This window comes from Plectrocnemia conspersa, unplaced genomic scaffold (assembly GCF_051122295.1).
Source record: "Plectrocnemia conspersa isolate PC_06_02 unplaced genomic scaffold, ASM5112229v1 ptg000012l, whole genome shotgun sequence".
Classification (NCBI taxonomy): domain Eukaryota; kingdom Metazoa; phylum Arthropoda; class Insecta; order Trichoptera; family Polycentropodidae; genus Plectrocnemia; species Plectrocnemia conspersa.
Genome location: NW_028277176.1, coordinates 5081505 through 5096062, shown reverse-complemented (window position 1 = coordinate 5096062; position 14558 = coordinate 5081505). Strand labels below are relative to the sequence as shown.

At 29.2% G+C, this 14558-nt stretch overlaps 1 protein-coding gene across 7 annotated transcripts in view; it reads right to left on the bottom strand.

Annotated features, from left to right (window-relative positions):
• The window catches only part of LOC148228042 (GATA-binding factor C-like), a 160402-nt gene that overhangs the window by 110908 nt on the left and 34936 nt on the right, over positions 1-14558 (bottom strand). For 6 of the 7 annotated variants that reach the window (XM_088200373.1, XM_088200377.1, XM_088200376.1 and 3 more), the window contains one exon: positions 7135-7635. In XM_088200373.1, the coding sequence (XP_088056499.1) occupies positions 7135-7635 (501 nt within the window). The remainder of the gene's footprint in view (positions 1-7134; positions 7636-14558) is intronic. The other variant, XM_088200379.1, reaches the window with a different exon arrangement.

Here is a 14558-nt window from a genome sequence, read left to right as displayed (position 1 = left end):
TTAATTTTATTTAAAAATCAGTTGTACTTTGTTGATACCTAATTACGTATTTATTTATATATAATATGTATTGAAGCATATACTGATATTAAAAAAAGACAATTTATACAAAATTGCATATTATATGAATTCTTTCAAAAAATCGACCATTAAAAACATTTCTATTTAGTGACAACGATGGTTTAAAAAATTGAATAAGAAATTACAATGTCAAGAATAGTCCTGTATGTAGGAGACCAGCAAATATAAACGATGATGTACTAGCTGCAGAAATGGAAGCAAATTCTCTTAAACTATCCATCAGCTGGTCTAGAAACTAAACCAGTAAAATTCAACAGTGCATTGATACATTGAGAATATTGGGAAGGCTTGGAAACAAGAACGGGTTTCACATAAGGTCAATTTTTCATGATCATTTGATAATCAGAGATGCGATATGGGTATTGTACGACAATAATTATTGTAAAAAAAGTGGTAGCAAAACCTACCTCGAAAGCCGGGCTCACTGTAATAAAGTTATTTTGAATGTATGGCGCGATTGCAAAGAGATTTTGCAATACGAAGCTCTTAAATCTGGCCAAACAATATAATATATTCTAATCAACTGGATCGTTTATACTAGGAAGTAAAAAAGGCTTACGTGTGGCGAAATCTCGATAAAATCAAGGTTTTATCTCATCCACCTCATTCTTCAGACCTTGCTCCTTTTGACTACTATTTAAATCAATCGATGCAATATTTTTTAGACATTAAAAAAATTCAAAATGCAGGCGATGTGAAATATTTTGGCTATCGGAATATTTTGCATCAAAGCCTGTAACATATTTCGCTAATGGAATTAAAAAATTGACAGAGAAGTGAGAAAATGAAATCTTCAAAAGAAAATTTTATTATAAATCAATAAACATTAAAAAAAAAACATTATTATTCATTTTAATATTAAAATGTGTATGTAACGTAGAAAATTTACTAGATCTATAATTTTTAGTATTGTTTATTCATATAAGCTATTCCCAGCACTATCATTGTTTTTATAGTAAAAGCAAAGTTGCTTTCTTAAAACATTTTCACCCCATTTCTACAAAAAATTTTACTCATATAAAATATATATTTAAAATGTATATTTTTTACTTTAAAAATAAGATTAAAAACAAATTTATGGCGCATTTAAAAGTAGCCCGAATGCACTATTATTTTATTGTTTCTTTCTAAGCACCAAATCAAAAATTAGTGCTTAATATTTATATCACGTTTAAATACGACCAAGCAAAAACTTCAATTCTCAAACGTACACTGAATATGAAGTAAACGCGCCTACAAAATCACGCACTGTAGTATAAACCCGAGATTTTTATTATTTCCAAAATATGTAAACATGGATGTGATGTATTGTGTGTCATTAAGAACGAGGAGAATCTCGTCACGAGTCTGCCAAAATTACATGTACGTTGTGTAAAAGTTGCGTCACCGTCGTTAACGTATTGCGATTTTGTAAAACTTATGCGTATAGTATAATATAAAAAGTGTATACTTGATACTATAATATTTTCCTTTGAGCGAACACGTCGAACGGCTTCTAGACTCAAGTGAACACTCGAAAATGCTCAAGAACTACATTGTTTTTGGATAAACAACTACTAAGAGAACCCTTATTTGATACACGAGGGATATTCAGAAGGGATCATAAATTAATACTTTTTCTTACTGGTTTATGAAATAAAAGCTGCCGAATATGATTATGTTGTATATTAAATAAATGGATGAGAGTTATTTTTATATTGAATCAAACTTCCATTTATAATAATTTATAATAAGACACGATTCTGATTCAGTCCATGTAAGTGTCAACAACATTTCGGCGTGTCCCCTCGGACGCCGGCGATCGATCAAACTTTGTAACAGTGCCTTATACATAATATATGGATAACATAGAGAACTAGTTTGATACGATTATGAAAATGCGCTTGAATTACGATCAGGCATGTATATAGTGTATAAAAGACCCAAGGACGCCCATACACTTGCGTTAACGTCGAATTGCTTAATTACAAGACGGCCATTCAAAACGGCGAAGCAAGTGCAATGGAAAAATTGTTTCTTATTGTTTCTTTGTTCAGCGATTCTTTAGCCAACGTACACGTATAAGAACACACACAAACGAGCACCTTTCCCGGTCTGTCGGTTTCCTTCGCTTTACGCAGGCATTCGCGGCACGTAAATTGTTTCCAACTCCATAAGCGCCAACTATTTATTATGCCGCTCGTTTTAAGGTTTTAAAAGTGTGTTAAAAATATTTTTTTCCAATTAAAGCGTTTTTCGAGTGATGATTTCGAGATACGATCGATACGGAGCGATGCCGATCGCTCATAAATTAATATTATCTCAAAAAACGCGGACGTCTCTATCTGAAATTCTCTAAATAAAATAAATATCGACCGAGACGATTGATAAAATCATCGCATACTGTATGTACCACGCTCACTGCACTTTTATGCATATCATAAATTACGAATTAAACGACCGAATTTCCATTGTAAATAAGCTCTCCGTGTAATGTATTCATAACGCGATATATTCGCTCGAAGAAAATCACAAAGGAAACGGCGAAGACGAGAAACCAAATCATATAGAAAAAAACATCAAATATATTGCATTATGTAAATTTTTTTTTAGAATGAAATCTTAATGCCTAGATCTCGGTAGCGATTGTGTCAAATCGGATTATCTGTGTAGTTATTTTTTCAGTTGGCAATTCCGCTTGTTTACATTAATAATGTTCGGTTATAAAGTATTTAATTTTGCGATCGCGCCGAATGGAAGCGTTAATTTTTTTCACACCATTGTTAGACTTTTTCTATATAATTTATATTGAAAATTAAATGCCTCTTTTTCATAGAAGCGATAGATAAATTGTTTTTATATATTATACACGTAGATGTATCAAGATATATGGTTTAATTAACCCAAATAACAACGTCGTTTATCAACATTGGAAAATTATTGAAAACCTTCAACACGTCTCTTTGAATTATAGCTCGAGTTGTCACTTTTGTACACACTCAATAATTACATTATGAATACGTATATATTAAGACATTAATGCTTTACAAATATAAGATTCTATTCCGAAACAATGAAAATAAAATTAAAGCATTTTTTCCTTGATTGGAAATACTACTAAAATTCAATAATTAATTTGACTTTTAATTTAGCAGTGATAATTTCTAATGACACAAATTTATTATGTAACGTTTATAATTATATTTAAAAAATCATTTTAATATACTAACGAATAAATAATTAAACGTTCTAAAGATATGCCTTAAAAAAATTTGATATTACACGCCATGGATTGTATACGAATCGTTAACTGCGCCGATTGACATTGGCTCTCGCCATCAAAAGCGTCCATATACAATACGTATGGGAAACGGTCAATTAACTCGTACACAATTATTACAAAAGAGTGATCACCATTCAAATCGTAGCGCTTAGTACCGTCGGACACGGTAAGAACACACGGGAATGAGTTATGATGCATTTTTATTGCAACTTGCATAAGAAATTAGAGGTGAAACCGAGCGAATTAATGACCCCACTCGTGTGCGTCATTTCCACATACACACGCGCGCATTCATTAATGATTTGCAGTGAAAACTTTACAATGAATGGTTATAACAGCAAACGCGACAATCTCCGATATTAATAGAGTACAGAGTGTGCACTTAGCTAGAGTAGAAATTCCTGTCTACGTTTTAAAGTACAGCTATATTATAATTCTCTCGAATACTAGCGATTTTAAATATTATATTTAGAAAGCTTTGCTATAAATGTTAAGTATTTTTTAAATTTATATGAATAACTATATAATTAAGATGCAGTTTTTTTTATAAGCTCTATCTAAACCAATAAAATAAATTACTTTAAAAAAGCACCAATCAATCTCAAGATGTGTATTTAATTGCTAATACATATAGATTTTCCATAACTGTTTAAATTTTATTTGAACCTATCGATTTGTATTTTCGTTTAAGCAGCTCTAAATCTCAATTAACTTTGTCATTGTCATTGAAATATATAAATAAAAAATCGTGTGTTGTGAACGATAAATGGTCTGATAGATAAATGCTTCTCGCATGAATTATCTAATAATTTATATGTGCTCACAGAAAAGCTTATTAAAGTAGTGTTGATTTTTGCTTTATAACCAAAAACAACTCTAGTAATATAATATTACGAAAGGCACTAATCACCTCAAGATAGATTAGAGCAGATTTTTTTTTATTTTCCAAATTAAATTAAATTTAGAATTTCATAATTCAGATATAACTACTTACTTAGTAGTTATTGATTGTGTTTGCACGGTTGTTACAAATTAAGCTAACGCCTGTCTGATTTACAATACATAAATAAATTATATTTAAATTATTGCCCCATGTATATGTTCCAAAATGCTTAAATTTCCTAAGTAACATCCACACAATGCCGACCTAGAAGCGACTGTTCGTCGTAGCTCATTAAGCGCACGCGAAAATATTTTGCATGCGCAGAAATCCAACAACGAATAGCGCGGTTGCAATTCAGCGATGACGCCGACACGACACGGTGTACAAAATATGTATAGGAACATTGTAATTGCGATTACAATTATTGTTTTCCCGGCGCAATCGCGGAAACGGTGACGAAACCCGTAAGTGTGTAAAAAATAAAACGAACAACACAAAACGGAGAAAAATGAAAAACTGCGTGTAAAAACAACACATAGTGAACCCTCCACCATCCCTGTGTTAGTAAAGTAATGTGAGATGGTACAAAGTCAACTCATCCGTATGGAAATGCAAAATTACTAGACACTAATTAAACAGACTTTAAAAAAATATATATTTTTCTTAATAAATAATAGTTTTTAGATGTTATTTACACATATTATTTTTTTTTATCTTACTGTTAAGAATATCACACATCAATATGCATAAGGAAACTTTGAACCAACTTTAACATAATAGAGGTGTTCAATGAATTGCAGCACTTTCGAAATATCGTATACATATTAATTATCTCATAACATTACCATAAAATATAGTCTCCGATGGGTGTTTGATTTACTTTACAATCTCAAAAATATTTTAAGAATTAAAAATTTTCACCGCTTTGAAATTAAAAAATCAGAATAATTCTTTAAATAAATAAATAAGAATATATTATCTATAATAAAATTTATGAATGTATATATGAAAACTACTTTTTTTCTATATGTTCCAAATGATAATTATTTTTAGTGCAAAGTACTAAAACTAAAACTTTATCCAATAAATGAAGATATTTATTTCATTAATTATATATAAAATCTTCATACTATAGTTTTTTATAAAAAAAATAAAGATAGAATTTATATTTAGGCACTAATGTAAACAAAGGCACAATACAAATATTAAAAGAGCTTAAAAATGAAAATTTACATAATCAATATTTTCACACTATTCTATAGGAGAATTTATTTAATTGGAAGAGACACTGATTTTATGGCTTTTACAATCAATCAAGATTTTTTTTAGACAGTGATTATTATTTATCAATAAAATATTTATTATGAGATTTTATTTCTTATTTAATTATATTACCTTTGCATGATAAAAAGTAGACTATAGCTAATATTGATATTTAAATACTGTTTTAAAATGTTCTTCATGAAAAAATAAATAGAACATTTTTTTGGACTGAGTGCTAGTTTTATGACTTTAACAATCAATCGTAGGAAATTGTTTGTAAAGTGATTCAATAATTACAATATTTATGAAAACCCTTATAAGGGATTTAATGTAAAAATTAAATTTATATCTAATATTTTAGAGGAAAAAAAATTGTTATTTTAAAAAATATTTAAAAAGTTCTCATTAGAACTACGGCGCAAAAATATTTCATTGGCGTCAATTAAACTACATTTATTTTTATTTTTTAACGAATATGTTAAGCATTCGAGGAGCTCATAGTTAAAAAAAAAATAATAATAAAGGTTCTATAACTAAAAATATTTAAAAAATCAAAAAACCACACAAAAATTTATGACTTTTTATAGATTTTTTAAAAGATAATTATTTGTTTAAAATCAATTTTTTAAGACAGTAATTAATCAATTACTCAAAATTGTAATATGAAAGTAATAGCCATATCTGAATAATTACAGAATGCAATCTTGAAGACTGCATAAAAAGAAGAAAAATTTGGTCAAGGAAATAATTCGTTATTTATTATAATTTATAACGATTAGGTTAGATTAGAGATATTTATTTTAAAAATTAGATTGTAATCATTCAATTTAAAAGTTTTGCTGGATACAAATGTATCATTAAAAATTTATGTTTTTATATATATGTATAAACATTATATGTTAATATATATATATATAATTGCTATTTTTCAATGCATCTACAGTTTTTCTGTACAAATTAAGTTGTGAAGTATTGATTCCTATCTTCAATTTAAAGAACAACATTAATTTTTCATTGACATTATTAAAAAAAATATAAATTTATATACAATACTTATATTAGGAATAAGAGTGAATAATAATAAAGAAAACTAACTGAGACATAATATTTTATACATAATATAGTTATGAAAATAACTTTTTATGCATAGTCGTACTACTATAATTTCATTTTAATTCTGCGCTCTCATAAATGATCCACAGTATTTGATCCACGTAAACCGAAATGTGATTATTAATATTTTAATTCTAATCGATTTTTTTAGCTTTTTACTTATTGCATTTTAATTTTTTTTAGACGAATGTTGTCTTCATTATTATTGCAAATATTTATAATATATTGTACAATGTATGAATAAACTATATGTTAAAATACATATAATAACTCTTAGATGCAACCTAAGAAATGCTGATGATTTTTTAAATTTGCGTACTCGAATGAAACTCTACGGCAACGAAGAGAGACATGGAGTTCAACTTGACCCTTTATAGATATTTCAAAACCACCACCGCCCATCGAACATCTCTCGCGTTTTAATAATAAACATAAGCGTTAGTGTCGTGTCGTGATTAGTATCGATTAGTATTGATTGTATTGATCATATAGCAGCGGTCACAGTGACGACAGATAGTGTGACAGCGCTCACCGGCGCTGGTGCGCGACTTGGCACGCGGCTTGTGCGGCGAGGGCGGTCGAGCAGCGGCGTACAGCGAGGGCGCTTGGGCGAAGGCACCGTAGCCGCCCGAGTCATAGGAGCCGTAGGGCGCCTCTGATCCGGCGCCCCCGGAGCCACCCCCGCCCTGCGCACCTTCCCGCTGCTTGGCCTGCTGCGCTGCGCACGACAGCATCGGCTTCACGTCCGACTGCTGCTGCTGCTGGCTGTCCTGGTGCTGTTGCTGCTGCTGCTGCATGAATGCCACCGACATGGCTGCCGCGTGCGCCACTGCCGCTTGGTACTCGGACGCTGAGGGGACGCTGTCCGGCGTCGCGTCCTTGGGCGGCGTGGGCGGAAACGAAAACAGGGGATGGGGCGCTGGGGGTGCCGGCGAAGGCTTGTCCTCTTGGTAGCCCCAAGGCTTGCCTTCGAGCCATGGTAGAGGCGCATGAAAGTGCGGCCGGCACACTTGCCCTCCTCCCGCTCGAGGACCTGCAAAGAAGAAAAAAAATAATGAAAAAAAATATTACAAAATATAAAGTGTTTCTCAAAAAATTTTCTCATTCTTCAGAAAATTCATAAAACCTTATTTTGTTAGCCGCTATGTATATATATGTTTTACATACGCTTCATTTTCATACCACTGTATAAAAAGGGTGCGTAAGTGCCAAATGTTTGAAAATATTCAAGCTTTCTTGAAAGTTTTTAATAAAGATCAGAGGTATTTGAATGGCATAAAAGTATTTAAGATTTTCTAAACTACTCTAATCGGCCTTATTTTTGCTTTGTTAATCTAAAAACTACATTATAAATCAAATAAGAAGCAATTCTTTGCGTGGAAATCGGCAGATTGCAAAAATGTATATGGGCATTCTACAGAGTTACAGCATAAAATTTGCCTGTCGGCATTACATATAATCCAAATAGGTTTTTTTACCTTTATCTTGTTCGAATGACAAATGTAAAGTGGCAACAGCTGTTAATGACAATTTTCACTACAATTCGGGTATGATTACGGGAGCCTGAAGTTAATGAGGATATTAGGGCTGCCGGAAAAGCAGGGCCGAGATTAACGATACAGAAGCTCTCGAATAAATTAATGCAAATCGAGCTATGTCGTGCATATAATGTATAAAAAATCTCTATTATTGAGTTACAACTAAAATAAATATAATATAATTGTACATGTATTTTAAGGGAAGGTGTGATGTATTGTGACTATATTTAACTATCAGAAAATATGGCATTCAATTTAATATACATTTATATCAAAAGAAGGTGATATGAGTAGATATGTTTTGAGTAGGGTCCTATAGGGTAGCTATGAGGCAAAACGTGTTTCAATATTTAGATGATAAAATGTAACTTAGTCATAATGCTTTATGTTAATTAATTTATTTATTAGTTTACTAATTTTATAAAAAAATATTTTACAGTTTTATTTATAAGTATAAAAGAGACTTTATATAAATATAAATATTAATTTAAGCGCTTTTTAAATAGTTTTTATTAAATTAGTAAACTAATAAATAAATTAGTATACATAAAGTAGAATGCAAGCTATATAATGTTTTTCGTTGCTTTCTACTAAAAATAATGAATATGAAATGGCAATATATTATACATTTATATATAAATATGTGTATATGTTAAAAAGCCAAGATAATAACTTTATATTTTTTAATTATAAAATATTTTACGTCGTTAAGCTGTTAAGATTATAATTGAAATCCTTAGTTTTTAAGAGACAATTTTGAAATATTTTTTAAATAAATTTAATAAATTATGTTATTACAATAAACATTTACATTGAATAATAATTAATTGTTTATAACTTACTCTTAATTTCAAGTACTATTGACTTATCCAGAATTTGATTTAATTAAACATATAATGGATACAATAATAATATTTTAATATAATAATAATAATTTAAGTAAGATTTTATTGAATTATCAATTGATTTTAATGCATTTTTTATAAATTTGAGTTCATGTATCAATTTTACGGCATTTATAATCAATTTCCAAACAGTTCACTCAACCATGAATTCGCAACGTGCGACACTTAATATCCAATTTTATTCTTCCAACCATCAGACCACAATACGATTAACTACATACACACATACTTCCCCTATCTGGCTGTAGCATCCACCCCGTTTTCGTTAATACAATTACAAGATAACCGACGATTCGCCGTTTCCAAAGTCGCCGCTATCCCTTGGCCAATCGCAATCCATAGTCATATCCATAGGGCGCGACCCCAGCGGTTTACGATTCAACCACCCTTGAAATCATTGATTGCTTCAATTACAAACACACGAAAAAAACATATGCTTTACAACAACAGTCATGATTTTCGAGCACGAAACCGACAAAAAGGATTCGAGGCATAATTGCCGACCGTTTCAGCACACGGTTGATTGTTGCCATTTTAAGGCAACAACCAAATGTACTACATAAGGGCCAATTAAAGACCGCAAAGTTGTTTTTAAAATTTATACAACCAATAAAGGCGAACGATGGAACAAACCAATTTGCCCTATACGTATATGTGTGCGTTAATACAATGGGATTTTTTGTTTAATTTCTGGTTCTATTTGTAAATCACTCGGATGTGTCGGAAAATCAGATAAGGCCGGATTACAATGAACAATCCCGAAATCTAACGTGCGGGCTGTGGGGGTTGGGTATAAATCGGAACCGACGGGGGGTAGCAACTGCCATAGGTCGTTTGGTGAGTGGTATGAAATTTGATTAATCTCCGCTAATGTACATCATTCAATATACCAATATGAGATGGCGAACAAAAAATGTGTACATAACATAATGGGGTTTGTAAATAATAACCGTTTCGTTCAAGTCATCGCGGTAGAAAGTGGGAAAGTGCAGTTTTGCGCATGCGCATATTTAACAAACTACGTGAATTTGTTAAAATTGTTTATATGCAGACAGTTAAACGTTATTAATTATTAATGAAAAGTGATTCGTCAGAAAGATTGCTAAATCATAACTTGTTTGTAATTATTTATAAACTATCATATAAATATTATTTTGTTATATTTGAATGGATAAACAATTTTAAACCTAATTTAACAAACCATCAGTAAACATTGTACTTTACCAAAACTTATTTGCTGGCTTAAAATTAACGTAAAATTCTCTATTTAAGTAAATTTATTACACAATTGTTGCAAAAGATGTTATAAAGTTACACATGCCCATAAAAATAACAATGCAATCAATAAATAAGAATACTCTTTTTATATCTATAATTTTGAGATGTCTATAATTAAAACCTTTAGCCCGAAACTTCTGTATATCATATTTATACATAACCAATGATATAATTGAAATAAAAAAAATTAAAATAATAATTAAATAAATTGAAAAATGTATATAGACAATTAAAAGAAATATATATAGGAAAATTGTTCCGGATTTTATTAATAATTTTATAATGATAACTAATTTTCTATTCATTCAAAACTCAACATAAAAATAGTATCATCTATCTATATACATTTAGTACCTATACCGTAATTCGTAATTTAATCCTTATTTTTGCGAGCTGCTCAAAAATATAGTTGTATTATATAAAAACAGACTATGATACGTTACAATAATTATTTTATATTATAAAAGCAGACAGTGTATTATATTTTAAACATAACATTTTCTTATGGAACAATTAAATATATATTATTTCACTTACGATTCACTTATGATATACGCAAATCTAGATTTTAAATATATTATATGAATTTAATGATGTTTTCACTGAATTCATATATGATTTTATGCCATATGTTGAGTATTGGAAAATATTATTTATTGAAATTATAAAATAGAAAGGCCACACAAAGATTTCAATGTTAGATGTTTCTCGTTAAGTTTTGAATTTAAATATTGCATTATTTTTTCAAAATATTTTCAAATCATACAGAAACACACACATTAGCTGGTCGCACGCACACTCTCCCTACCACCAGGTGATGTAATAACGGGTGGAAGCTTTCAGAAAGCTCATTTTCATAAAGCCCGCACGGCGGCTACCCGCTGTCTCGTACAAATTCCCCATTGGGGCCCAATGGGCTTATCGCTACCGGGATCTTGGAGCTACCCGGCAACGTGATAACCATCGGCGACTCACCCCCGAAAAAAGCGCCACACAAGGGCAGATGTTTGGAGTTTTTTCACCGGCGACGGCGACATAAGGGCGCTGCACCGAGGGAAAAGGGAAAGGAGCCGAAGACGAATTTTAATGAAAACGAACCAAACGAGCGGAGGCACGGTCTGATGCTCAGGCTAAAGTTCCTTAATCCTTGGCGTTTTCTCTCACAAGAGGTACGTGCTAAATATGCATACGAGTTAAGGCCACGGAACGAGGAGAATCGTTAAGGCTATAAAGTGTTTTTTAAAAGATTTTCTGTATGCAAATTGAATCTGAATAATGAGGTATTGTTTAAATAAAACTCATTACTTAAGTTTAAGACCATGAGAATTTGTTTATACTGACCTATAAAAATTAAATGGATACAAGTCAAAAGGATGCAACGATAAAAACAATCAGGAAGATTTTCTAAACAAGCAACTTGATATGTCTGAAATGTGTGAATAATTTAAAACAACATGAACCAGATTTTTTTAATATGATTTGTAAAACTAAATTAAAGGTTTAAATTTAAATATTAAATGCGTAGTGAAATAAAAAAGAAGGAAGAAAAATACTTTAATTAGAAAAAAACTCTAAAAGATAATAATTCATATTATATAAATACATATACTATTAAAATAAATTTAGGTCTCCTTGTAAATTAAAAAAATATAAAATGTACGTTTTTCTTGCTGTGGAAACTTTTTTGTTTACATGTAAAATTTTATGCTTAAAAAAATTCATCCTTTTCTAAAATAAATATTGTTGAACAATTATAATATTTAATAAAAAATAAAATATGGAACTAATAATGCTAATTGTATATTATAAGAAATAAATTTCCTACATTAAATGATCAAGTATTTTTTTATATAAAATATTTGCATAAACAATCTAATCTTTTTGTTTAATATATGACTGGAACATATTTTAGCTTTCTTAGTTTTTTTCAAAGCAAAAAAATATAATTGATTGTTATAGCAAATATTTTTTTATTAAAAATGATTGCCTTAATTTTTTTTATTTAATTATTATATTTCGTGTATTTTTTTATTCTGATGTAGGAAATCTGTTCTTAAAATTTATAAAATATATAGTTATATAAATTAAATATTATAATTGCTTACAATAAAAATAAATAAAGGTAGTATAAAAAAAACTAATGATATCTTTGAAAAATAATAAAATGTTTTACCCATAAAAGTATATATGTAAGCAAACTAATAATTACAGAAAAGTTTATTTTAATAAAAAAATATATCTACAATGAAAAATAAAAACAAACATGCAAGTATTGTTTTATATAGTTAAATCTATATATAAAAATACTAAATTTATATGCTGATTTGGTATAATTTTTTATGGCAGATATATTTTTGTTATGTAGAAAATATCGTTTTTTAAAATCTATAATATGATCAAAGCATATGTTATTGATTATTTTTGGTAAATGTATATAAATAGAATTATACATATAAGTAACAGTTAAAATAATAAAATCAACAAAACATAATAAAAGCTATATATAAAAATATTTTAAATAATAAAAAAATATACTAACGATTTTTATATAAAAAATATAATTCTTTAAAAATATAATAATATAATATAGATGGTGAGCCTCGTTTTAAAATAAATTAATATATTATATTGAATATTGTTTTTGCGTTCAGTTACTATTTAATTATATATTAAAGTAATTGAATTACTCAATAGAAGATATAAAAATCGAATCGTGATAATAGTGCGGATGTAAATTTTAATATCAAACATATATACATATAAGCAGATTTATTACTATTTTTTATGGCAAATATATTTTTGTGATATAGAAAATATCATCGTTTTTTAAATCTAAAATATAATCAAAGCATATGTTACTGATTATTTTTGGCATATGCATATAAACAGGATTATAAATATAAGTAACAATTAAAATGATAAAATCAACAAAACTGCATATACAAATAATTTCATTAGTAAACTAATTTTTTGCTATAAAAATCATTTTTCGCAATGATTGTTAAAAATAAAATTATTATTCTAAACCTCGTTTTAAATTAATACAATTTGTGACAAAATATTTTTATGAATATCATTTTTGCGTTCAGTTACTATTTACCAACATATTTTAATCAAAATTAAATTACACATTATAAGATAAAAACAGTTAAAAATATAAACAAATCGTGCTTATAATGCGGATGCAAATTTTGTATAAAACATGAAAAAATCTTAGAACCACACTTATACATAAATTAATAATAAATCCGGTCTCGTATTATTACTTAACAAGCGTGTATGAATATTAAACACAGTCGTGATCATCTCAAACTGTTAAATACCGGTATCGACGCTTCTGTTTTAATTATTTAATAATATTAAATAACTTACTGTGAGTGTATGAGTAAAATTATTATACACATGTGTCATTAGGAATTGAATATTGTTATATTGCCGGTCTAGTGAACGCGGTGTCTCTAATATAATTACCAAATTACACTTAATTGTTCATAGGGACAACTGGCGTGCGAAGAGGGGAAGCGAAATGCTTCGCAAAACATTAATTACAAAGAGTGGTTGGCCAATGTGTGGAATACGAGAATACGTGTTGTAATTATTGACAACGACACTTTTGTGTTTTGTGGTGTGAGGGGAAAAACGCGAATTGTTCGCGATTGACGTAGGAAAATCTACGGTTTACGTAACTTCTATTAAAATAGATTAGAATGCATATTGAGGCTCAGAAAATTTACAAAATTTTTATTGATTTCATTAAATGCTTACAGCAATTTCCAGGTGCAACTTATATAACACACTTGCAATACAAATTGCTTTTTTTTAGCATATTTTTATATATGTAGCACATGTAAAGGTTCGCTGGCAATTATCGCATAAAAAGCTCGTGTTGAATCAGAAAGTCGTTCAAGAACACATGTTCTTCTCTCGTCCCTAATTGTTATAAATCATTATGCAAATATATGGCACAAGTGCATCGTCGTTAATGTTATTAGTAACGATTCATGAAGCGTGCGTCAAAACACCGTTACAGTATCGATTTTTCCGTTGCAAACTCTATATACGGGTAGGTCCAAATATAACCTGTGTAAACAAAAAAAACTGTGCTTAACAATTTCTATATTTGATAGTTGATTTTTCTTAAATTTAAATCAAAACATATTGGCGATATATCTAATAGTTAAGGTATGATTCACAAGAAGACAAAATATCTAAATCCGAACCAAATAGGTAGTATA